The 25562-nt window shown below is 41.4% G+C and overlaps 2 protein-coding genes across 2 annotated transcripts in view; one reads left to right on the top strand and one right to left on the bottom strand.

The window, feature by feature from the left end:
* MAP3K15 (mitogen-activated protein kinase kinase kinase 15) overlaps window positions 1-1378 on the top strand; it is a 147301-nt gene extending 145923 nt beyond the window's left edge. Inside the window, exons 28-30 of the mRNA XM_068532581.1 lie at window positions 369-478; window positions 561-637; window positions 1297-1378. Coding sequence (XP_068388682.1) covers window positions 369-478; window positions 561-637; window positions 1297-1378 — 269 coding nt within the window. The remainder of the gene's footprint in view (window positions 1-368; window positions 479-560; window positions 638-1296) is intronic.
* Window positions 275-23647, bottom strand: PDHA1 (pyruvate dehydrogenase E1 subunit alpha 1). The gene is made up of 11 exons (XM_068534157.1): window positions 23480-23647; window positions 11675-11734; window positions 10928-11101; window positions 10005-10131; window positions 9212-9303; window positions 8265-8357; window positions 7248-7403; window positions 6910-6980; window positions 4680-4748; window positions 3366-3474; window positions 275-2855 (listed from the first exon to the last, which is right to left on the bottom strand). The coding sequence occupies exons 1-11, from the start codon at window positions 23534-23536 to the stop codon at window positions 2691-2693; spliced, it is 1173 nt and encodes a 390-aa protein (XP_068390258.1). The 5' UTR covers window positions 23537-23647; the 3' UTR covers window positions 275-2690.
* Between the last annotated feature and the right edge of the window lie 1915 nt (window positions 23648-25562).

Below are 25562 nucleotides of genomic sequence, written 5' to 3'. Positions count from 1 at the left end.
GAATGGATAAGCTGTGAGGCCAAATCTCAGTATTAAAACCTATTTCCTGATTTGAATTCCAGTGCAGTTAGGGATATGATTCCTTAGAAAAGGCATTTTAAAGATGGGAATACACATTTAAAATAGGAGATAATTAGTTTGAAGTTCGATATATTAAAGGTATCACAGGTACGGAATATTTTTAATCTCTGTAAAGTGACTCCAAGGACTGTGGACTGTTGCACAGTGTTGTAGCAGAGCAGCTGAGCCAGGTTTAATCCATTTCCTTTTCACATCACATTCTGGAATAGTTTATTTCATCCAACTTGTTACTTGAAGAGTTTTGCTGTTACACATCAGTATACAACATAAATTTCTAATCATTACAGAGATTACAGAGAACTCAGCGTCCCCTCCTCGGTCTTACGGGCAGAGAACAGATAAAGAGCTTGTCGATTGGTTGCAACTGCAAGGAGCGGATACGAAAACAATTGAAAAGGTAAACTTATAACCAAACAAACCATTCCTGTGCCATCACTACAGAGCTGCTTAGCTCTTACTGTATTTGATCTTTGTTTCAGATTCTTGAAGAAGGTTATACACTTTCTGATATTCTTAATGATATCACTAAGGAAGACCTAAGGTACCTTAGACTACGGTAAGAATAGCCTCAAAACAAACACTTTGTGGAACAGAAAATGACTTTTTTGGTGTAATTAGGCTTTTAAGTAAAGCAGTAGAAAACAAATTGCTGGTAACTTTCCCCCCTTCATTAACGTTAACTCCCTTTTCTATGGCTTAGTCAGGAAAAAAACTACCAACCTCACTCCAGACTCTGGAGTTTTCCAAGGTTAAAGTTGGGGAAAAGCGGAGAGGGGGCAGAAGCTAAAGGCCCAGTAAGAAAAGTCAAGAGACAGGCCTGGCTGGGAGTGGAGTGAAGAGAGACGTGAGATGCCAGTGGGCTACACCCAAACCCTTCCTTCTTTAACTTGCACCCTGCATTTTCATCCCCATGGTCATCTTAAATAGCCTGCTCTGCACAGATGCACCAGCACTCCTGTACCATACCTCTCAGGCCATGTCCCACTCCTGCTAAGGCACAAGTGTCACCTCCATATGTGACGAGACCATATTGCTATTTTAGTTAAGTTTTTAAGTTAGGGACTGCGTTTTTAAGACTAGACAGCAAACCTAGACAAGTCTGGAAGTATATACTATAGCTTTTGCCATAAGGGCTCCTAAAGAAGTATTTTGCTGTGTTGCTTTGAAGTTATCTTCTCTTAACGACTCTAAAGAAGACTCCTGTTTGTTTCGTAGTGGTGGTCTCCTCTGCAGGCTCTGGACTGCAGTCTCCCAGTACAGAAGACAGGCTTCAGGGGGCCCCGGCAACCCAAGATGAGGCTTAATCAATCAATCATCAATCAATCAGCTAAGCCAGGGGACAGAGGGAGCAAAGAGCTGACATCTTTGTTGTTAAAGCTTCTGTTGACATACACACGAATTCTGCTGCATTTACACAAGGGAAACACCACATGTTCAATGAACAATTTAAGAACTTGAAGTTTTAAAGAATTATGGAAAAAATTTTAACCTTTTATTTATCAACATGTTTTCAAGCTGAGTAGAACTTGTATGTATTGTGAAAAGAGTGACTGTAAAACCTGGTCTTGACATCCCAGAGTATTAGGGAACCCTTAAAAATGAATTTTAGTTTAATTTACTTCAATGGAAAAATATTTGCTGGAAAGGTGAAACAACAGGTGTTTAAAATAACAAAAAGGCTGGGAATCACTGTTTTAGATTATACATTTCATACGTTACTAGGCTGGGAATCACTGTTTTAGATTATACATTTCATACGTTACTAGGCTGGGAATCACTGTTTTAGATTATACATTCCATACGTTACTAGGCTGGGAATCACTGTTTTAGATTATACATTTCATACGTTACTATTAACTGGAATTGCACTTAAAATTCAAAGAAGATAAAATTGATAAGAATATGCCTTGTATTTAATGTTTGATATGAATGTAAATAGAAAACTATTAAGAAAATAGCTTCATATTCATACTGAATGCATAAATGGAGAAAACTAAGTTATTTGGCCTTTAAAATGAAGTAGTCTTATTTAAAAATCGAATTGTCCTTCCACCCCTGCCTGGTTATAATAAATATTGTGTTTTATTAAGGAGAAATGATGGTTCAGTGTGAACAGGCTTCAGCACCAACATGCACACAAATGGGGGCGTGTGTGCACGTTAGGGTACACCAGGTAAGCTGTTGGGCACTGGGAGGGACAATGACCGCCCCCACAAAAAGGTGGCAGAGTTGGACAGGCATATAAGGAATTGTTTTTCCTTTTAGTAACTAAAAAAGTATTTGTTAAACTAGTATACAACTAAACCAAATAGAATTATTTTAAAGAAGTAATTTGAAGGAGGGTTAAGCAAACTCTTATTACCTATTTTAGACCTACATAACTAAAATAACCTTTATAAGATCCATACTATCCTTAAGATTTAACATTAAAAGACGTTATACCTTTTAATGCAACACTGTACAAACCACATGCAATTACACTATCTATCTATCTATCTAAATCTACACTTTCTTTCTATAGGTTTTTTCCCTCCTTAACAAAGTTGAGAACCCAAAGCATTCCTTACAGTTGCTGCCGAATAGCCCACTGAACGTGTAACCATCTCGCATTAACTGACGGACTTAAACTTGATCCACTGGTTTGCCCCCCGGACTTCAAAAGGCGGATCGCTGCAGTAGATGTGATAGCCGAGTTCTTCCAAAGGTGGCTCAGGATCAGCTGTAGCAAACTGGGCAGCATCCTCAATTTCTTTCCTCACTTCAACATCAATTTCCTAAAAATCAATCAGATTATATAGTTCAAGAGATGTTCTGAATAGACGACAGACAGCAGCTTAGGTACCAACTTGTTCTACTGGGAACCTGTTGCTAGTTGTTAACGCTTCTACTAGTACTGGAAGTATACCTATTAATTATTATTATTGAAAATGTTATTTTAAAAATGACACAACGATCCACGAAGGAGTACTCTGGAGTACAGATACCAACATTTTAGACATATACCCTGGCGAGGGAACATTTATGAATTAAAAATCAAGTATATTTTCAGGAAAGAAGAACTGATGGTGGAGGAGTTTAATGTCCCGTGAAAAATACTGGGTTGGCCAAAAAGTTCGTTCGGGTTTTCCCATGCCATCTTACGGGCCAACCCAATACAATATGTACTTTCCCATTTACTTACCTAGTTTACCTAGGAGTGGCAGCTTCTTGTGTAGAGAAAAACTGCTCAAAAAGGAGAGCCAACCTTCAAAGGCAGACTTTTAAACCATCAAGAGTCACTGTACCTTTAGTTCTTCAACACTGGCAAGATTGCTGTTCACCATCCTATCCTTGAGAAGCATGATGGGGTCGCTCTTACTTCTAACTTCCTGAATTTCTTCTCGTGTACGGTAACTATAGGGAGGGAAACAGAGTTACAAGTAGATAAGAACAGTGCCGGTATAGCAAAGACAGTCTGTGAAACACAGCAGTATGTTTCTGAGACAAAGGAGCACAGTACTTATGTCACCGTAGGAAGGGCAGAATTATATACTTTCAAATACAAGAACTCATCCTAATACTCTGTAAGAAAGAAAGAGCTGCTCTGTCTTTATAGAAACTCTACAATGGCAATTCACCTGGCTTCTCTGGCATTCTGACAACAGGGGCCAAGTTTCTATTTGCTGCTTTGATCTAGAGGTAGGGCATGAAGGTAGTGGTGGAGCCTCTTTAAGTGTGTGGAGGCAGGGGAGATGGTTTTCTGTGGTGATAGCTATAACCTTTGAGGCAGCAGAAGGCTAAGCAGGAAAAAAATATGTGCCTTGCCTTTCTCCCTTAAGACCACAGAGCAGTGTGGTGGCAAAAAACTTGGAGAGGTTTTCCGATTCTTGGTTGCAGAATTGACCCTTGTCCTACAGCATTTGAAATAACACTAAAAGCAAAGAAAGGGCTCTACCATTTTTTTAAGAACAGAATTACACCAAGTGCTTTCTTCCATATAAGTTGCTCTTCATAACATTTTCCCTTAGACCTTCATTCTATACTCAAAGACTTTATTACGGCTTACTTTGACTAAATCTACTCTTAATTAATTATGCCACACTCCGGGATTGCAGCATTACATGCCAGAGTTACCAGGTGACAAAACTCCTTTTTTTTTTTTTTTTTTTTTGACTGATTGATTGATTTATTTCAACATATGGAATATCCCATGTGCTACTTGGTCTTGCTCCATACCAGCCAGAAGAGGAATATGCCATGAGAGAATCTGGGGTAATGCCTACAAAAGGTAAATGCCCCCAAGTATACTACTCTACCATCAGTCCTGTTTTATGCAACAATTCCTCTCTGCAATTGTTTTCTTATTGGTGCTCATGCTAACTAACGTGTACACACTAGATAACTGTAGGAATTTTTCAGAATGCTTTCTATATTGGAACCAATTTATTGGAAGGCACGGCTTTCAGGCTCAGACTAACTAACTACTAAATCAATGCATGAAGCCAACTGGTGTCTGGCTTCAAGAGCAAACACTGAAATGCTTTGCTTTTTCATGTAAGTAGCACCATTCAAAGCCCATCCACTTCGGATACCACACTCAAGTTTTCCCACAACCATACCTGACTCCAGGATCACTCATGCTGTGTCCATGGTAACGGTAAGTCTGCAGCTCCATCAGTATGGGCCCCCTAAAACAGAACCAGTGAAGGTTAGGTGAAACAAAACAATGGCCACAGCCTCAAACGTACATCCTTTCAGGATACAAATACCTTCATCAGATCTGAGTTGTTAAGAATTTCTTCTTAGTTGACTGACTGACTGACTATCTCTTCTCATTTCTATTACCTATTTAGTGCATGTTTCATCCTTCTTATTATTAACAGGAACTTATTAATAAAAGCCACCCCCTGCAGCATATTTTGAATCAAAAAGGCAGACAATTCTTTATGTAATGTCAATGGGTTCTATTTCACCAGAATTGCATTTGATATATAATTCTTTAAGAACACCATATAAAAAAAAAAAAAAACAAAACAAAAAACTATCTCACGGGGAAAAAAAAAAAAAAAAGAACACCATAGATTTAATGAAGAAAAGCCTATCAGGAAGCAGGGGTGGCATTTATCTTCAGGGTCAATATGCTAGTCTTTCCGCCCACTCCCCCGGTCACAGGTGAAATCATCTTTAAGCATTCTGATCAAGGCTAGAGAAAAATACTAACAAACATAAACCTTAACAAAGTAAGATGAAAAGCAAACCTCTAGTCCTCTCGTACTTCTCCACTTCCCAGCACACATGAAGAGAGGCTGGATAGGTGAATTTCTACGTCACACCCATTTCATGCAGTGTTTTGTAGCAGACAGCAACCAATCCTGCTTCACAGAGATCTGGCTAGTGTGTAACAGAAAGTTGGCAGGTGCTGATCCTGCGACTGGGAGAGTCCGGCTACCACGAGGTAGCTTGCTCATGCTACAGCAGCCCCCTTTTAGAAGACAACTTCGAACAGAGGGGATGGGGTGGATCTAGGATCCTTGGGCAGTTTGGTGTAGTAGTTAAAAGAGGGCAGGGGATGGAATCCAAGTGCTTGGGTTCCAGTTCTGGCTGTACTGTATAGTAGCTACATACCTCAGTTTCCTCACCTACAAAACAGTAATTAACCCAGCTCAGAGTTGCGCCGATTAAAAAAGGTAATACCGAAGTGCTTAGCGCATTGCCTGACATATATCATCTCTCAGTAACTGTCACCTATTGATTGTTAATCATCCCGTAGCCATTTGGAAGCACGGCTGGTTAGGCTAAGGGGATGGTGATGAAGGGGTTTTTCCAGACCCTCCCCTAATTCCAAGATCAGGCTTTGGTCAGGCTGAGAAAGTCAACACACACTATAAACTACTGATCCTGTTTCCACATACTGTTGGACGCCACATATTCTTTCAGGAACTGGGAGAGAGGGGGATGATACCTGCCACCCAGGGCGTGGACCCCGAGTCTCAGAGTCCCGATACAGACCACTGAGCCCACTGCCACCAACCTGCCATCTTAGTCATCTCATTTTCTTCTTGTTCAACCGTTCTACAGCTCCCTCCCCTCTTCACCCTCTCTTCCATTTTCATCACTGCCAGCCAAATCTTCTTATTTGCATTACTGCCCAAACACGTGCGTGGGGGAAGTCACTGAAAGGTAAACCTCAGGGGCCTGCTCTCTGGGCTGTGGAACACTGATTTAGGGAGAAGAACATCTCTCCAACCAGCTCAGATGGCATGTAAGCCTCTTTTTAGACCAGTCTCACTGTTCCCTTCTCCCTCCACTGCTATAACTGTAAGGGTCAAGATTCTTAGGACTGAAACAGCGTGACTAAGACTACATAATTTAAACATATTATTTAATTTATAGAAGACAAACTTATACCGGATGCCTATTTTACATAAGCAAAGTTCTGTGCAGGGCACTGTAGGAGTCCCCAGTCTATTCACTCAAGGGGCTTATGATTGATGGGGCGGGGGGGGGGGGGGGGGTGGGGGGAGTTAGAGGCACATAATTAACCAAACCAAAAGGCAAAACAGATTGTCACAATGAAGACAGAGGCAGAATGCTGAGGGAGCACTGGAAGGAAAGATTTACCCCAAATGGGGCTAACATGGACTGTTTCCCAAGACGTGAGCTATCAAGACCATGTTATTTATGAAGGGACCCGATTCGCTTAACTGGACCCTGCTTCTATCTTTTACACCTCAATTAGCAGCTACTCCTAAATTGCTACAATCGACACAGGAGGCATTCTTTTAACTTTAAGACAGATAAATGTCATTAGCAATCTCTAGCCTAGAGGCCTACAAGAAAAATCTTACCTTTCCAGATCTACAATAGGCAGCTGCAAACCTCGTGGCCTCCCGGACACACAGGATATCCATTCCATCTACCTATTAATAAATGGGAAAGATTAAATTAACTATAAATTAACTATACTTTGTAAATTAACTATACTTCAATAAAATTTTAAAAATAAAAAGGAAAGGGGCAGAGCATAAATCCAACTGCCTAAAACCATTTTCATCTTACACGACCTGTTCATCCACTAAGAAAACGGAACTCTTTGATCTGTCTGAGATTTTCAAGGGCACTTGACAGAGTGCCCGGGGCATCAGGCCATGAGGGTGTAGCTCCAGCTCTACAACAGGTGTCCTTACCCTCAGCCCAGGAATGAAGTCGCCTCTCTTGTAGTAATCAGTGCTGGCTGCCGCTCTCTCCACAGATGTTCCCATCCCATAGCGGTTATTCTCACAGATGAAAATACAAGGCAATTTCCACAAAGCCGCCATATTGTAAGCTTCGAATATCTGACCCTGGAAGTATGTATAAAAGTTCAAGTGGTTTCATTTTGCTGTTTTTCTCTAGACTTCATCATCCACAACAGCCGCTGCTCTACCCAGCAGAGAAAGCTTTCATAGGATGAAACGCCTCACCCACAACTAAGCTTCTGAAGCAAAGGAGTGTGTGCGCTTGGGGGGGGGGGGGGCGGGGGGGGGCGGGGGGGGGGGCACGGCGCAGCAAACGCATCATCTCTTTTGCCGCTAAGGAAGTGACAAACCAAGTACTACTACTTGCTTCTGTAGGGCCAAGGCAGCAGTAGAGAATACAATGGGAAAAGATCGACGTGTAAGAATGTACTACAGCTGCCTAGTTTTGTGCTTTATTATAAATTCTATGAGACCCTCTGGATAACCAGAGTGAACCAGTGTCTGAGAATCAGCATCCAGAGCAGGGCCTCGCAGGGTGTCAGCCACAGACTGGTGATTACTCAGACCATGACAGAAGAGCAGGGGTCAGGGCTCAGAAACTACGAGAGGAGTCTGACAGTGCCTTGGCATTCAGGAGAATGAGTCTGTACATTACAGTACTGGTTTAAGAACTGGTTTGCCAAGGGTTAAAATGTAAATCAGTCCTTCCCCAGAGAGTCTGTGGAGCAATGAGGCAGAGCAGAGGTGAGCGTACTCTCAGGAGTACACCTATATAAAGCACTTGTGAAACAATGCCAGGATGTGAATCTCTAATGTGGCCACAAAACCAAATTTTAGCTTGCCATATAAATGGCCATTTCAACTAGTAAGCAATATACTACTTTGCCACAAACTGAACCATGAATATTCAACACTTTGGACATAAAACTGTAATCATTATTGCCAAGTTAAGAGACACATACTCACCTGATTAGCAGCGCCATCACCATACAAAGTCAAACAGATTTCATCTTTTTCGTTATACTTACAGGCCAGAGCAATCCCAGCTCCCAGGGGCACCTAATATTAAGGACAACCAAGAAAGGAACCACAGAAATGCGTGAGGGAAGAAGTTAATGCTCTGAATGTTAACTCCTGCCCAGAATGTGAGATAGAAATGACACTGTCCCTACCCCAACCCTGTCTCTGCTTACCCTACCCCCAATATTATAAACAAACTGGCAAAGTAACACGAATAACTACTATCGTATTCTATGTCAACCATTTAGCAATAACATTTATGCATTCAGAGATTCAACTGCTAATAAATACTAAAAAGCCAAAAAAAGAAAAAGAAACCAAGAATTTTAAAAAATACCCAAAACAAACAAAAAAACCCAGGTGCTAGAACCTTAATATATTAGAAAGTAAACCGAACAATCTAGATATGATCTTATACTGTTACTTGTTGATGATTATTTACTAACTGATGAGAACAAGGAGGACGGTATAACCACAGAAGCTGGCTTTAGAGTCAAACTAGGCCCTTAAGATCCTGACCACCTGCCTCTCCTGGTCTGGTACCAGTGCCAGCACTGTCTACAGCAGGGAGAGAGGTGTGGCCAAGAGGACGTGACAAAGCAATTAATGTACTTAAATATCAATTAAAAGGCAAAGGTATAGTTCTACTGCTAGAGGCTCTTGCTTACTTATAAAACATAACAAATACCTAAAAGGAAACATTTTAAGTCACTGTCCAAATCTATTTATTAAATGATCAAATGATAGGGTATGAAGCAAGAGGTCATTTAAAGCACACTGTGCCCCCCAAGTACTGAAGTACTTCAGAGGGAAGTTCTCTGGGGTACAAAATATTGCACAGATGTGGGCCAGGGCCAAATCCAGAAAATCATACAATCCTAGCCCTCAACTACCTGAGCTCCCACAATGCCATTGCCCCCGTAGAAGTTCTTGGCGTACATATGCATCGATCCTCCTTTTCCTTTAGCACAACCTCCTCTTCGTCCTAGAAGTGGCATCACACAAACATGACACATCACAAACCAAATACATAAAACAAACAAAATCACACCCTGAGTATTTACGTAGAGGCTCAACCATTAAAACTCAGAAACCGATTCAACTACATAAGCACCTGTCCCTCTATGCAAATACATAGACAAGTCCTCCTTGTCTCCTGGCCCCTTTATAATGAAGGTCAGACCAGTCCCATGTCCTTGACCTTTCCAACTTTTTCAGCTCTCTAATCACTGAGTTTTCTTCAGATGTTAGTGTGGTACCCTAGACTTCTGTTTTGTTTTGGCCAGTTACAAACATCTTTCGATTTCTCCTACACTGGTATAAGAGTCAAGGGGGACAAAGGGACTATTGAGAAGATTCCTAGAATTTAATTTCTACCCAATGAAATACTTACACTCAATTTACTTTCTTTGTTAGATTTCTATTGGCATGCTTGACTGATAAACACTATTCTGATTTTATAGAGCTGACCTTTTACCTGAGAGGCCAGATAACCTCAAAAATGGTCAGTTTACTCAAAAGCACAATAGAGGCATACCAGAGCACCAAAAGGGGGAGAGAGGCTTTTTTGGTTTCAGTTTTTTTTTTTTAACCCTCAAAAAGGTTTCAATGTTAACTATAAACGGTTAGCATATTAATAGGAGATCTGAAAACTTAATTTCCCCTTTTTTTAAATTAGTAGCAAACCTGTAAGCTCTGCGAGAATTGCTCGGACAGAAAGCCCACGAGTAAACGTAAAGCCATGAGCCCGATACGCTGTGATCAGATGGTCTGTGGGGTTTATGCCGGCCTCCAGGCCCACACAACAAGCTTCCTGCATTCAAGAAAGAAGTGGCAATGAGTCAGTACAGTACACATTTCTAGTTAAAAGGTTTCCTAGACTGTTATGAAACATTTGGCCTAGTAGAACTCTTCATTAATAACAACAAATACCTCTATTTTTCACCAGAAACAGCGTAGAGGGCAAGGCCCAAGCCAGAGCCATAAACTGGCAATCCACAGATACATTGTTTCTTTTAAGCCTGTATGGTGATTTGAAAAAATCCTGAATCAAATGTGAACATTAAAATATTGGGGAATTTCACATGAAAACGGAGACGTCTGTCTTCTCTCGAAGACATCAGCAACAGGAAGCAGCAGCCCCGTATTTCCACATGGCACCAAGTGGCTGTACTACCAGCCGGTTATGACTCTACCCCTGCGGGTGGGGCCTGTCTGCTCCACTTCACCACCAGTCCCTGTCACCATTCTCGATTCTTCATACAGCTGGCAGCCTTCACTCATTTATTCTACCTAACTGGTCCCTGGTAGGCATTTCATTTTGTAAACCTTGGCCTAAACCTACAAAACAAAAAACAAAACAAAAACCCTTCCCCCAAAAGTATACTCAGTACAGGTGATCATAATGCTGTAATGGCACAGGAAGTCAGCAATGTGATACACGAGTAAATTCTTTAGCATCGCTTCCTAGCAGGCCTCAGCATTCTCATTTTTATTCTAAAATACCAGCCTCAAATCCTTCAGACAGATAAAACAGGGTAAAAGCCAATAAACACACACCATACTTCAATTCCTAAGTAACACAGTTTTATTACAAAACTACCACCCACCTGACCATCACACAAGTGACAGAAACCACGAATTATTTTCTGCTTATATAGCTGATCTGCTTTTAACTCCATTCGACGAACAGTCTGCATCATCCTGTAGTATTTGAGCCCATCCTCCCTGGTGAGCACTGTAGTGACAGGAGGGCCCTCTTCCAGCCGGTGAAGATCACATTTCTGAAATGGAATCAGACAATTCTCTCTCAGTCACTACAATGTGAACACTGCCAACCCATTCTAAGATCTAACTCGGAATATTTAAATCGAAAACCAGCAAATACTGAACTTGAAAACCAGCAGGCGAGCACATCAGAAATGCTGCATATTGCTTTTGATTCCTTCATAAAACTCACTGTGCAATGAGATGGGGTTTTGGAGGAAGGAAATCTTTCTAAGATGACTTTCACTGAAAACCCCTAGAAGTCAACTGAGTTATAGGCTGGAAGACAAACTTTCAAAGAAGCATTCTAAGAATCTTCTGATTCAAACATGTTACCAAATCACATTTTAAGTCCTAGAGTAGGTCTTTAATTTTTTTAGCTTGCTCTCCTGCTCCGAACTACCAAAAAGCTGCTACATAAAAGGAGTAAATTCTAATTTTTGCTAAACTTCTCTGAATCTTCGATTCTAGAATATTTGGAATAAAATGGTGAAAAGCATGAATATCAAAATGCTCTATTGCAAAGGTAAAACTATATATCAAAGTGTACCTGTGGAAAAAAATTTAACACGAAGCAAAACACCTCTTACCTTAATTTCAAATGTAGCATCATTTGCAAAATTACGGGATGCCACCAGCACTCTGCTTGCCTTGAAAGATCAAAATATACAAGTATATCAGTGCTTTTTATTGTTGGTTATTTTTGAGTTGTTATCCTTATTAATCAGTTATCAGGATGCAGTCCTAGAACTCTAAAAGCCCTAACACATTCATGGGCTATCTTCCATTCTGTTCACTGTGTTGGGATCTTATCCTCCAAAATGAATCCATGCTTTGGCCAATGAAACATGATTGTACCCCCATCTGAAGGCAAACTGCAGAAACCCGTCTATTTAGTCACTTTGTTTTCAAAGAAATTACAGTGAAAACATAATGAAGTTAATGGCCAAATTGAAGAGACTAGATAATCTGTGGGGTATGTTTATGCTATTCTTAGTCACAACCACACAGGCTGAGCAAGCTAATGCTTTACCTTCAGAATTGTTCTTCAAATAAAACTATGATTCAACTCCTATTTCAGGCAAATCACTTCCCTATGAAACGGTACTATAAGAAAAATATTTTAAACTACACAAAGCATGAGATAAACACCTTAGTGAGAAATGTACAAGACAAAAGAAAAGATACGTAGCATTCCCTGACTTGAAAAAACAAAAGATTTGAGGGATGTTTTATGATTCGAACAGCACCAGAAGGAAGATATTCTCTACAACTCCCTTCCTTTTTTTTTTTTTTTTTTGGAAATAATAAATGCTTCTCGAGAGGGCAGACAGCAGAAGCAAGAAGAACTACAATCCTGCAGCCTGTGAACAAAAACCACATTCACAGAAAGATAGACAAGATGAAAAGGCAGAGGGCTATGTACCAGATGAAGGAACAACATAAAACCCCAGAAAAACAACTAAATGAAGTGGAGATAGGCAACCTTCCAGGAAAAGAATTCAAAATAATGATAGTGAAGATGATGCGGGACCTTGGAAAAAGAATGGAGGCAAAGATCAAGAAGATGCAATAAATGTTTAACAAAGACCTAGAAGAATTAAAGAACAAACAGAGATGAACCATACAATAACTGAAATGAAAACTACACTAGAAGGAATCAATAGCAGAATAACTGAGGCAGAAGACCGGATAAGTGACCTGGAAGACAGAATGGTGGAATTCACTGCTGCGGAACAGAATAAAGAAAAAAGAATGAAAAGAAATGAAGACAGCCTAAGAGACCTCTGGGACAACATTAAACGCAACAACATTCGCATTATAGGGGTCCCAGAAGGAGAAGAGAGAGAGAAAGGACCAGAGAAAATACTTGAAGAGATCATAGTCGAAAACTTCCCTAACATGGGAAAGGAAATAGCCACCCAAGTCCAGGAAGCGCAGAGAGTCCCATACAGGATAAACACAAGGAGAAACACGCCGAGACACACAGTAATCAAAGTGGCAAAAATTAAAGACAAAGAAAAATTATTGAAAGCAGCGAGGGAAAAACGACAAATAACATACAAGGGAACTCCCATGAGGTTAACAGCTGATTTCTCAGCAGAAACTCTACAAGCCAGAAGGGAGTGGCATGATATACTTAAAGTGATGAAAGGGAAGAACCTACAACCAATATTACTCTAGCCAGCAAGGATCTCATTCAGATTCGATGGAGAAATCAAAAGCTTTACAGACAAGCAAAAGCTACGAGAATTCAGCACCACCAAACCAGCTCTACAACAAATGCTAAAGGAACTTCTCTAAGTGGGAAACACAAGAGAAGAAAAGGACCTACAAAAACAAACCCAAAACAATTACAGAAAATGATCATAGGAACATACATATCGATAATTACCTTAAACATGAATGTATTAAATGCTCCAACCAAAAGACACAGGCTTGCTGAATGGATACAAAAACAAGACCCATATATATGCTGTCTACAAGAGACCCACTTCAGACCTAGGGACACATACAGACTGAAAGTGAGGGGATGGAAAAAGATATTCCATGCAAATGGAAATCAAAAGAAAGCTGGAGTAGCTATACTCATATCAGATAAAATAGACTTTAAAATAAAGAATGTCACAAGAGACAAGGAAGGACACTACATAATAATCAAGGGATCAATCCAAGAAGAAGATATAACAATTATAAATATATATGCACCCAACATAGGAGCACCTCAATACATAAGGCAACTGCTAATAGCTATAAAAGAGGAAATCGACAGTAACACAATAATAGTGGGGGACTTTAACACCTCACTTACACCAATGGACAGATCATCCAAAGTGAAAATAAATAAGGAAACAGAAGCTTTAAATGACACAATAGACCAGATAGATTTAATTGATATTTATAGGACATTCCATCCAAAAACAGCAGAGTACAGTTTCTTCTCAAGTGCGCACGGAACATTCTCCAGGGTATATCACATCTTGGGTCACAAATCAAGCCTCAGTAAATTTAAGAAAATTGAAATCATATCAAGCATCTTTTCTGACCACACGCTATGAGATTAGAAATCAATTACAGGGAAAAAAAACCGTAAAAAAAAAACACATGGAGGCTAAACAAGACGTTACTAAATAACCAAGATATCACTGAAGAAATCAAACAGGAAATCCAAAAATACCTAGAGACGAATGACAATGAAAACACGACGATCCAAAACCTATGGGATGCAGCAAAAGCAGTGCTAAGAGGGAACTTTATAGCTATACGAGCCTACCTCAAGAAACAAGAAAAATTTCAAATAAACAATCTAACCTTACACCTAAAGGAACTAGAGAAAGAAGAACAAACAAAACCCAAAGTTAGCAGAAAGAAAGAAATCATAAAGATCAGAGCAGAAATAAATGAAATAGAAACAAGGAAAACAATAGCAAAGATCAATAAAACTAAAAGCTGGTTCTTTTGAGAAGATAAACAACATTGATAAACCATTAGCCAGACTCATCAAGAAAAAGAAGGAGAGGACTCAAATCAATAAAATTAGAAATGAAAAAGGAGAAGTTACAACAGACACCACAGAAATACAAAGCATCCTAAGAGACTACTACAAGCAACTCTATGCCAATAAAATGGACAACCTGGAAGAAATGGACAAATTCTTAGAAGGGTATAACCTTCCAAGACTGAACCAGGAAGAAACAGAAAATATGAACAGACCAATCACAAGTAATGAAATTGAAACTGTGATTAAAAATCTTCCAACAAACAAAAGTCCAGGACCAGATGGCTTCACAGGTGAATTCTATCAAACATTTAGAGAAGAGCTAACACCCATCCTTCTCAAACTCTTCCAAAAAACTGCAGAGGAAGGAACACTCCCAAACTCATTCTATGAGGCCACCATCACCCTGATACCAAAACCAGACAAAGATACTACAAAAAAAAGAAAATTACAGACTAATATCACTGATGAAAATAGATGCAAAAATCCTTAACAAAATACTAGCAAACAGAATCCAACAACACATTAAAAGGATCATACACCATGATCAAGTGGGATTTATCCCAGGGATGCAAGGATTCTTCAATGTACGCAAATCAATCAATGTGATACACCATATTAACAAACTGAAGAATAAAAACCATATGATCATCTCAATAGATGCAGAAAAAGCTTTTGACAAAATTCAACACCCATTTATGATAAAAAAAAAAAAACTCTCCAGAAAGTGAGCATAGAGGGAACCTACCTCAACATAATGAAGGCAATATACGACAAACCCACAGCAAACATCATTCTCAATGGTGAAAAACTGAAAGCATTTCCTCTAAGATCAGGAACAAGACAAGGATGTCCACTCTCACCACCATTATTCAACATAGTTTTGGAAGTCCCAGCCACGGCAATCAGAGAAGAAAAAGAAATAAAAGGAATACAAATTGGAAAAGAAGAAGTAAAACTGTCACTGTTTGCAGATGACATGATACTATACATAGAGAATCCTAAAGATGCCACCAGAAACCTACTAGAGCTAATCAATGAATCTGGTAAAGTTGCAGAATACAAAATTAATGCACAGAAATCTCTTGCATTCCTATACACTAATGATGAAAAATCTGAAAGAGAAATTAAGGAAACACTCCCATTTACCACTGCAATAAAAAGAATAAAATACCTAGGAATAAACCTACCTAGGGAGACAAAAGACCTGTATGCAGAAAACTATAAGACACTGATGAAAGAAATTAAAGATGATACCAACAGATGGAGAGATATACCATGTTCTTGGATTGGAAGAATCAATATTGTGAAAATGACTATACTACCCAAAGCAACCTACAGATTCAATGCAATCCCTATCAAATTACCAATGGCATTTTTTACAGAACTGGAACAAAAAATCTTAAAATTTGTATGGAGACACAAAAGACCCCGAATAGCCAAAGCAGTTTTGAGGGAAAAAAACGGAGCTGGAGGAATCAGACTCCCTGACTTCAGACTATACTACAAAGCTACAGTAATCAAGACAATATGGTACTGGCACAAAAACAGAAACATAGATCAAGGGAACAAGATAGAAAGCCCAGAGATAAACCCACGCACCTATGGTCAACTAATCTACAACAAAGGAGGCAAGGATATACAATGGAGAAAAGACAGTCTCTTCAATAAGTGGTGCTGGGAAAACTGGACAGCTACATGTAAAAGAATGAAATTAGAACACTCCCTAACACCATACACAAAAATAAACTCAAAATGGATTAGAGACCTAAATGTAAGACTGGACACTATAAAACTCTTAGAGGAAAACATAGGAAGAACACTCTTTGACATAAATCACAGCAAGATGTTTTTTGATCCACCTCCTAGAGTAATGGAAATAAAGACAAAGATAGATAAATGGGACTTAATTAAACTTAAAAGCTTTTGCACAGCAAAGGAAACCATAAAGAAGATGAAAAGACAACCCTCAGAATGGGAGAAAATATTTGCAAATGAATCAACTGACAAAGGATTAATCTCCAAAATATATAAATAGCTCATGCAGCTCAATATTAAAGAAACAAACAACCCAATCCAAAAATGGGCAGAAGACCTAAATAGACATTTCTCCAAAGACATACAGATGGCCAAGAAGCACATGAAAAGCTGCTCAACATCACTAATTATTAGAGAAATGCAAATCAAAACTACAATGAGGTATCACCTCACACCAGTTAGAATGGGCATCAACAGAAAATCTACAAACAACAAATGCTGGAGAGGGTGTAGAGAAAAGGGAACCCTCTTGCACTGTTGGTGGGAATGTAAATGGATACAGCCACTATGGAGAACAGTATGGAGGTTCCTTAAAAAACTAAAGATAGAATTACCACATGATCCAGCAATCCCACTACTGGGCATATACCCAGAGAAAACCATAATTCAAAAAGACACATGCACCCCAATGTTCATTGCAGCACTATTTACAATAGCCAGGTCATGGAAGCAACCTAAATGCCCATCGACAGACGAATGGATAAAGAAGATGTGGTACATATATACAATGGAATATTACTCAGCCATAAAAAGGAACGAAATTGGGTCATTTGTTGAGACGTGGATGGATCTAGAGACTGTCATACAGAGTGAAGTAAGTCAGAAAGAGGAAAACAAATATCGCATATTAACACATATATGTGGAACCTAGAAAAATGGTACAGATGAACTGGTTTGCAGGGCAGAAGTTGAGACACAGATGTATAGAACAAACGTATGGACACCAAGGGGTGAAAGCCGTGGGGGGGTGGGGATGGTGGTGTGATGAATTGGGTGATTGGGATTGACATGTATACACTGATGTGTATAAAATTGCTGACTAATAGGAACCTGCTGTATAAAAAAATAAAATAAAATAAAATTCAAAAATTAAAAAAAATAAAATAAATGCTTCTCATTTATTACTGGGAAAAAAACAGATTAGCCAGCTGTGTTTTCAGTGGGTGAAATTCTGACAAAAATGCCTCTTTCTGAAGTTGATCTGTTGTTAGATCAACCAAGGTGACCTATGTGCAACTTGGACCATTGCTTGGGCTCAAAACAGATCTCGGAGCTGGTGTCACTGACTCATGCCATTTGGTGTGCAGATTAGTGGCATCTGTGTTTTAACCTCAATTCCTATTGCTACATGGGGCTGAGGCTTAGAAGGGCAGGCCTCTGACTGCACTGTTGCCATCTGAGTTGAGGGGGTGGAACCTGCAATGAGTTTTCAGTGAAGCTTTCTCTCTGTGCTGATGAGATTCATGCTACCTGAGTTGCCCAAAGCCATAGAGCACTTAACTGTTGGGGCTGGGGTACAAACCCAGCAAATCTGGCTCCAAGGTCTGTGTTACCTCACCTTAAGCACCTCACCCCCACGAGCTGCCTCCTCAAACCCGCACGGCCACCGAAGAGTCCTAGTGCTCCCTTCTTTCTTTTTTTTGGCCACGCTGCACAGCATGTGGGGTCTTAGTTCCCCGACCAGGGATCAAACCTACGCCCCGTGCATTGGAAGTGCAGAGTCTTAACCACTGAACCGCCAGGGAAGTCCCCAGTGCTCCCTTCTTGATGTTCAGTTGGCTGTCACTGCTTGGGGCGGGGGGGTAAAAAGCTGCCAGAAATGTTTCCTTTTCACTCTGCTCACAGCAACAGTACTCTATGTGATGGCTAAGGTCCAGGTTAGACCACAAACATTTAATCAGTTAGGAGTACTGTACTACTTTAGCCACATTCTGCCACATCACACATATGTAAACCAATATGACTTCTTCTCATGCAGACTTGAAGAACATTCTTCAGATCCCACAAAAAGTATGTGATATGTTCATACACTGTGTTACCTTACCATCCAACTTGTAGCAATGGACTTGATCTTGATGAGAAGGGGTAAGGTTGATCTACTAAGTGTACAAGCCAATAGGCAGAAAGCTATTATCTAGTGATCTCTTCACCCATCAATACACCATTATCAGATAAAGCCAACAAAAACCATGACATTGCTGGAGAAAAAAGTTGAAATGCTAGAGACAAATGCTTCAGTTAAGTTAGAGATTGAGAGAGTCCAATACATCTAAGAATAAGTGAAGAAAATTGAGAAATTTGGGAAGAAGTTGAGAAGTATGAGGTGACAAACAAAAGGTTATGTCTGGCAATCATGAAATGGATATGTTATTTTTGACAGTTAAGTTGTTTTGTGGGGCCAGAAATATATATCTTGTCTTGCAAAATAAATTTCCAGATACAACTACAGAAACTGCATTTTGGAGACTGAAAACTAACGACCAAACCAGTCAAGCAACAGTAACCAAGAAAACGAAAAATTCTCTTTCTCCATCCTAAATTGCCGACAACAAAGAATGACACTTCTACATAATAAAAAGCAAGAGGATAAGGTCAAAGATTTTGACTGTCAGAAAGCTACTTACATACTTTCTCCCATTTCATTACTATGAATCTCAAAAATAGTAAGATTCACTGATATAATGGGTGAAAGGAGCCACGTTAAGTGAAAGTTAAGCCAAAAGTCATATCAGAAGTGTGAGGGGGGCCTTTCTCACCTTCTGAGATGGCCCACACTCTGTGGAGTGTGTTTCTCTCTAAATAAATCCACTTCTTACCTATCACTTTGTCTCTCACTGAATTCTTTCTGCGATGAGACATCAAGAACCTGAGCTTCGGGGCTTCCCTGGTGGCGCAGTGGTTAGGAATCTGCCTGCCAGTGCAGGGGACACGGGTTCGAGCCCTGGTCCGAGAAGATCCCACATGCCACAAGCAACAAAGCCCATGCACCACAACTACTGAGCCTGCGCTCTAGAGCCCACAAGCCACAACTACTGAGCCCGTGTGCCACAGCTACTGAAGCCCGCACGCCTAGAGCCCATGCTCCGCAACAAGAGAAGCCACCGCAGTGAGAAGCCCGTGCACCACAACGAAGAGTAGCCCCCGCTCGCTGCAACTAGAGAAAGCCTGTGCGCAGCAACGAAGACCCAACGCAGCCAAAAATAATAAACAAATAAAATAAATAAATAAATAAATAAAAATAAAACTTAAAAAAAAAAAAGAAGTGTGAGGGAGGACTTCCTGATGGTCCAGTGGTTAAGAATCTACCTTCCAATGCAGGGGACGTGGCTTCGAGCCCTGGTCGGGGAACTAAGATCCCATGTGCCGCGGGGCAACCAAGCCTGCATGCCACAACCAGAGAGCCTGCATGTCGCAACTACTGAGCCCGCACGCTCTGGAGCCCATGTGCCACAACTAGAGAGAAGCCCACACGCAATGAAGAGCCCATGAGCCGCAACGAAAGATCCTGTGTGCTGCAACTAAAGACCTGACACAGCCAAATAAATAAATAAATAAAATGTTTTTAAAAAATTTTAAAAAAAGAAGTGTGAGGGAGATTCGGATCAAGATGGCAGAGGAGTAGGACATGGAGCTCACCTTCTCCCACAAATATCACTACCTCAAAAATACATCTACATGTGGAACGGTTCTCACAGAACATCTACTGAGCTCTGGCAGAAGACCTCAGACAAGAGGGCAAGAGGGCAAGAAAATCTCCACATAACTGGGTAGGACAAAAGAAAAAAGAAAAAAAAGAGAGAAGGCAATAGGGACGGGACCTGCGCCCCTGGGAGGAAGCTGTGAAAAAGAAAAGGTTTCCACACCCTGAGAAGTCCCCTCACTGGTGGAGATATCACCCAGGACAGAGGTGTAGCTTCGGAACCTCGGAGGAGAGTGCAGCAACTGGTTTGTGGAAAGCAAAGCGGAGAGAGACCTACACAGACGGTTGGTACCACGACCTTGCACTCCCCAGCTTGAGACGCTCCTCCACTGGGCTGGGCAAGGGCTGGGTGCTGAGGTTTGGGCTGCGGAGGTCAGACCCAGGGAGAGGACTGGAGTTGGCTACGTGGAGACAGCCTGAGGGGACTGGAGTGTGGTGCACCATACCTGAGGGAATACGGGAAGAAGCTTGGGCCCGCCAGAAAGGCAAGGGGCCATTGTTGGGGGGTGCACGAAGAGAGGGGTGGGACCGCCATGGGAGCTTCTTTCTCCGTGCGTGCACTCTCAGGCAGCAGGGCACCACCTACACGAGGTCCGGGGGGCGGACTCGGGCCGCCACTGCCATCTCGGACTCCAGAGGCGGACGCAGACCACTGCAGCTGCCAACGGTCCCGTGACTGGGCACCAACCACTGCCCCCACCCTCCCCGGGAGCACAGGCGGGCCACGCACCTGCACATCCCCTATCAAGGGGATAACGACCAGCACACGCAGAGGAAAGAGACGGCAAGAATCCAAACCAAAAACAGCCCTCATGCCAAAAAAATATTAAACCCACACAAACTACGCAGGGAGGCGCCTACATATAAGTAGCCCTCCAAGACTACAGTAGGTAATTGTTTCTCCTAAATTCAGAGAGTAAGAAAAATATAAGCAAAATGAAGAAGCAGAGGAACCACTCTCAGTTAAAAGACCAAGAGAATTCCCCTGAAGGAACAAACAATGAAACAGACCTTTTCAGTCTAGTAGATACCGAGTTCAAAAAGGAGATAATGAAAATACTGAAGGACTTAAGAAAGGCTATCGACAGAAATGCAGATTACTGTAAAAAGAAACTAGAAACTATGAAGAGGAGCCAAGAAAAATTAGAAACTTCATTTGCTGAGACGAAAGCTGAGCTAAAGGCAATGAATAGCAGAATGAATAATGCAGAAGAAAGAATAAGTGACCTAGAAAATAGAATAGTGGAAATTACCCAATCAAAACAGCAGACAGAAAGGCAAGTGAAAAAAAAATGAAAGCAATATAAGAGACCTATGGGATAATATAAAGTGTGCCAATCTACGCATAATAGGGATTCCAGAAAGAGAAGAAAGAGAAAAGGGGACTGAAAATGTATTTGAAGAAAGTATGACTGAAAACTTCCCAAGCCTAAAGAAGGAAACATATCCAGATACAGGAAGCACAGAGGGTCCGAACAAGATGAACCAAACAGACCTACACCAAGACATGTTATAATAAAATGGCAAAAGTTAAAGAGAGGATTTTAAAGGCAGCAAATGAAAAACAAAGTTAGTTACAAGGGAATCCCCATAAGGCTATCGGCTGATTTCTCTACAGAAATGCTGCAGGCCAGAAGGGAGTGGCAAAATATACTCAAGTCTTGAAAGGGAAAAATCTGCAACCTAGAATACGCTACCCAGCAAGATGATCATTTAGAATAGGAGAAGAAATAAAGAATTTCTCAGACACGCAAAAACTAAAAGAATTCAGCAATACTAAACCTACCCTAAAAGAAATACTCAAAGGTCTTCTCTATATAGAAAAGAAGATATAGGAAGGAGGAAATCACAATTGGAAAGTAAATTACTTAAATTAGCCACTATACAGATCAAAACAAAAAAAACCTATTTGTGACAGTGATGATAAACACAAGGAACAGCAGAAGGATGAACGTGAAGATGTCAAAAGGACATCAAAGTCATAAGATGTGGCGAAGGAGAGTGACAAAATGTAGATTCCTTTTTTTAGAATGCATTTGAGCCTATATGACTACCAGTCTAAAGCAAACAGATACAGGAAGGGATTAACATACTTGAAAAACAGGACAACCACAAATCAAGAACATACAGCAGATTCACAAAAACCAAAAAGAACACAAGCATAAAATAAAATCATCAAACCACAAAAAGAAAAACAAAAAGAAACAAAGAAGAAACATAGTATTAACTGGAAAACAAGGTTTAAAATGGCAATAAATACATACTATCAATAATTACCTTCAATGTCAGTGGACTGAATGCTCCAATCAAAAGACACAGAGTGGCAGACTCGATTAAAAAAAAACCAAGAGCCTAAAATATGCTGCCTACAAGAGACCCACTTTAGGGCAAAGGACACACAAAGATTGAAAGTGAGGGAATGCAAACGGAAATGACAAGAAAGCGCGGGTTGCAACACTCATATCAGACAAAATAGACTTTAAAACAAATAGCATAAAGAAAGATAAAGGACACCATATAATGATAAAAGGATCAATACAAGAAGAGGATTTTACACCTGTCCACATATATGCACCTAATATAGGAGCACCCAAATACATAAAACAAATACTAACAGACATAAAGGGAGAAATTGACCGGAATACAGTACTAGTAGCAGACTTTAACACCACACTCACATCAATGGACAGATCTTCCAGAGAATCAATAAGGCAACAGAGATCCTAAATGATAATAACAATGTTTAACACAGGTAGCACCTACTATGTACCAGGCGCTACTGGGAAAGGTTTACATACTTGTCACTCGTTTAAGCCTCACTGTCTCTCATCCTCATTTAAGAAAAAAACACAACCCCACGGGGTAAGTACTCTCATCTCCATTTTAGAGATGAGGAAACTGAGCACGGGGATCTTTAAGAAAAAACAAAAACCTCTTACTCAAGGTCACAGGGCTAGTAACTAGTGAAACTGAAGTCTGAATCGAGCCACTCTGTCTCCGGATTCCCGGTCAAGAGGAAGATTTAAAATGAGTGGGCTGGGAAGAGGCGGTCAACTGGAGACTCGAGGAAGCCCAAGGCCCCCTCTTCTGTCGGAGGTAAACGAACGGGCCCTTCCAGAGCGCACCGATCAGGCCGGCACCGAGAGCCGCGCCTGACCTCCACGCGGACCTTGTAAAGCTCCCCCTCCCTCAGTCGGCGCCCGAGGGCCGAGCCACCGCTCCCCTCGCGGCCAGGAGCGGAGCGCACGACGTGGAGGCAGGACAAAGGCCCGCGGCTCCACTCAGCCCGCTCGCCCTGCCCTCTGGCGCCCTGCCCTCTGGCGTCCTCCGGCCTCGGGCCCACTCGCGCCCCACCCCGGGTCGCTCACGCCACCTCACCGGCTTCTGGGCGACGCCCGACAACACGCGGGAGACGGCGGCGAGCATTTTCCTCATGGAGTGCGGGCAGTGGCGGCAGCGGCGACTCCCAACGACCCAAGCAGCGCGGCCCAGATGCCTCCAAGTCTCCTTCAGACTCCCGGAGCGGACGCTACCACTTCACGCCAGCACAACGCGACGAAGACGTCATGTGCCTGGCCGGGCCGCGGGCCAACCAGAACGGCTCCCAGGGCGTGCCCCGCCCACCTGAGAGGCCCGCGGCCGCCCATTGGGTGTCAGAGCCAGAGGGCGAGGCTGCGGGATCCTTCCGTCACCAAGCAGCCGGCAGGTGAGGAGCCGGAGACCTGAGGGTGCCTGCGTGGGAAAGTGAGGCCACACTTCCAGGCCCCGCGGGAAAAGGACCTTCTTGGATTTTGCACCCCAGCTGAGCACGATCAGCTGATCACGATCGTGCAAGGCCAATCCTACTGAGCGTCCAGCCCTGCCGGTGCTGCAACTTTGAGCCTTTGCTCAATACACAAGATGGTGAAGATTAATATGCCTGGTGGAGGCCAAAAGACAGAACACCTGGTTTCTATAAATGGTTCTGCTGCTAACTTGTCTTTTAGAGATCATGTGACAGTTGTAAGTCTTCCCTATCTACTGTGAGCTAGGATTTGATGAAATAAAATTCATATTTTAAGGCAAGACAAGAAAAATTTAAACAAATTGTTTTTTCTCTGCCCGTTTGGGCCTCCTGCCTCCCCTCTTGTGTGCATTGTGCATCTGCATTTATGCATTAACCTGAACTCCCTAATGGCAGAAATACCTGCTCAACCATAAAGATCAATTTTTCTTTTTCTAGCGTCAGCCATGTAACCCCTTTGGAGATAACATTCCTTTCTCAATTCTGTAAGGGATCATGATGACCCACCACTCACCTTGGATGTGCATACATCTTTGGTGAATTTTATGTACAATGCCAATATATCATTTCCCTTAAAGATAGCGACGGGTACAGAACAGACCAGGTCACATGACCTGGGGAGATACAGGGCCATACCTAATGGAAGTTCTTAGCTTAAATACTTACATATGACCTTATTAATGTCACTAGCTATATTGTTTATATCCTGCCTATTTTACAAAATGATTGTTTCTTGCATCACCAGATGTGTGACTGAGCCTGTGATAAAAATAACAATGACTAGGTGACTTGAAATGATTCACCAAATATTGATATATAGTTCTCTTAAGATCAATGATGGTGATAGCGTAACTCTAGCTATGGGAAGAAGCAACGAGAGGGAACCATTTCCTGGACCATAGCAGACCAGTAAGACAGGCGGTCCAGAGGCTTTGGGCTACTGTCAACAGGGCCTAATCCACTAATAGCACATGGAGAGTCCTATCAATGAAATCCTGGCCTTACCTGGGAATGAGCGTTCCTAGTGTCATGGGCCAAATTGGTCATGAAATGCCTCCCAAACCTTGATCTAAATTAAGACCGAAAGGGAGGGGTTTGTAAAATAAAGAATGTTGCCCACCATCCAGTTCTACAAGAATCAAGTTGTAAGCTGCTGCAGTCACTGACCTAAAATATACCCTAAAAGGAATTCAGGGTGAAGAACAGGATGAGGCATTTTGTGCTCTGGGAAAACTGGCAGAACTGGCCCTCAGGTAGTTAGATATTTTCAGGAGAAAATTTTATGAACCCAGTTTCTTGCATCTTCCCATACTTGGAAAAGCACTAAAACCATTAACTAAGATATCTCTTCCCTCATGAACAGCAGTAACCTTCTGCCAAGATGTGTGTTTGATTGCATGTACCCCTTCTCTAAAATCACAGACATACTGGCCTCCCTGCCCCCTTACCTCTTCAGAACAGTTCTGAGCTCTCTGAGAGGCTGTCTCCCAGGTTATAATCCTCAGGTTGGCTCAAATGAAATTTTCCGTTTCTTTCTTAGGTTGACTATTGATTAATTTTTTCCTCATTATAAAATAAATGTCATGGGGATGTAATATACAGCATATGTGAAAGTTGCTAAGAGAACAGATGTCTTAAAAAGTTGTTGGGCTTCCCTGGCAGCGCAGTGGTTGAGAA

This window comes from Eschrichtius robustus, chromosome X (genome assembly GCF_028021215.1).
Source record: "Eschrichtius robustus isolate mEscRob2 chromosome X, mEscRob2.pri, whole genome shotgun sequence".
NCBI lineage: Eukaryota > Metazoa > Chordata > Mammalia > Artiodactyla > Eschrichtiidae > Eschrichtius > Eschrichtius robustus.
Note: the sequence above shows the minus strand (reverse complement) of the source record. Positions and strands in the feature narration are given on the sequence as shown.

Excerpts from the sequence above, each read along its gene's own strand:
- PDHA1 (XM_068534157.1), bottom strand. The coding sequence starts at position 23,536 with ATGAGGAAAATGCTCGCCGCCGTCTCCCGCGTGTTGTCGGGCGTCGCC. Across the intron at positions 4,749-6,909 it reads GCCTATTGTAGATCTGGAAA|GGGGCCCATACTGATGGAGC; the intron begins GGTAAGATTTTT and ends GTTCTGTTTTAG. Across the intron at positions 3,475-4,679 it reads ATGAGTGATCCTGGAGTCAG|TTACCGTACACGAGAAGAAA; the intron begins GTATGGTTGTGG and ends CCCTCCCTATAG.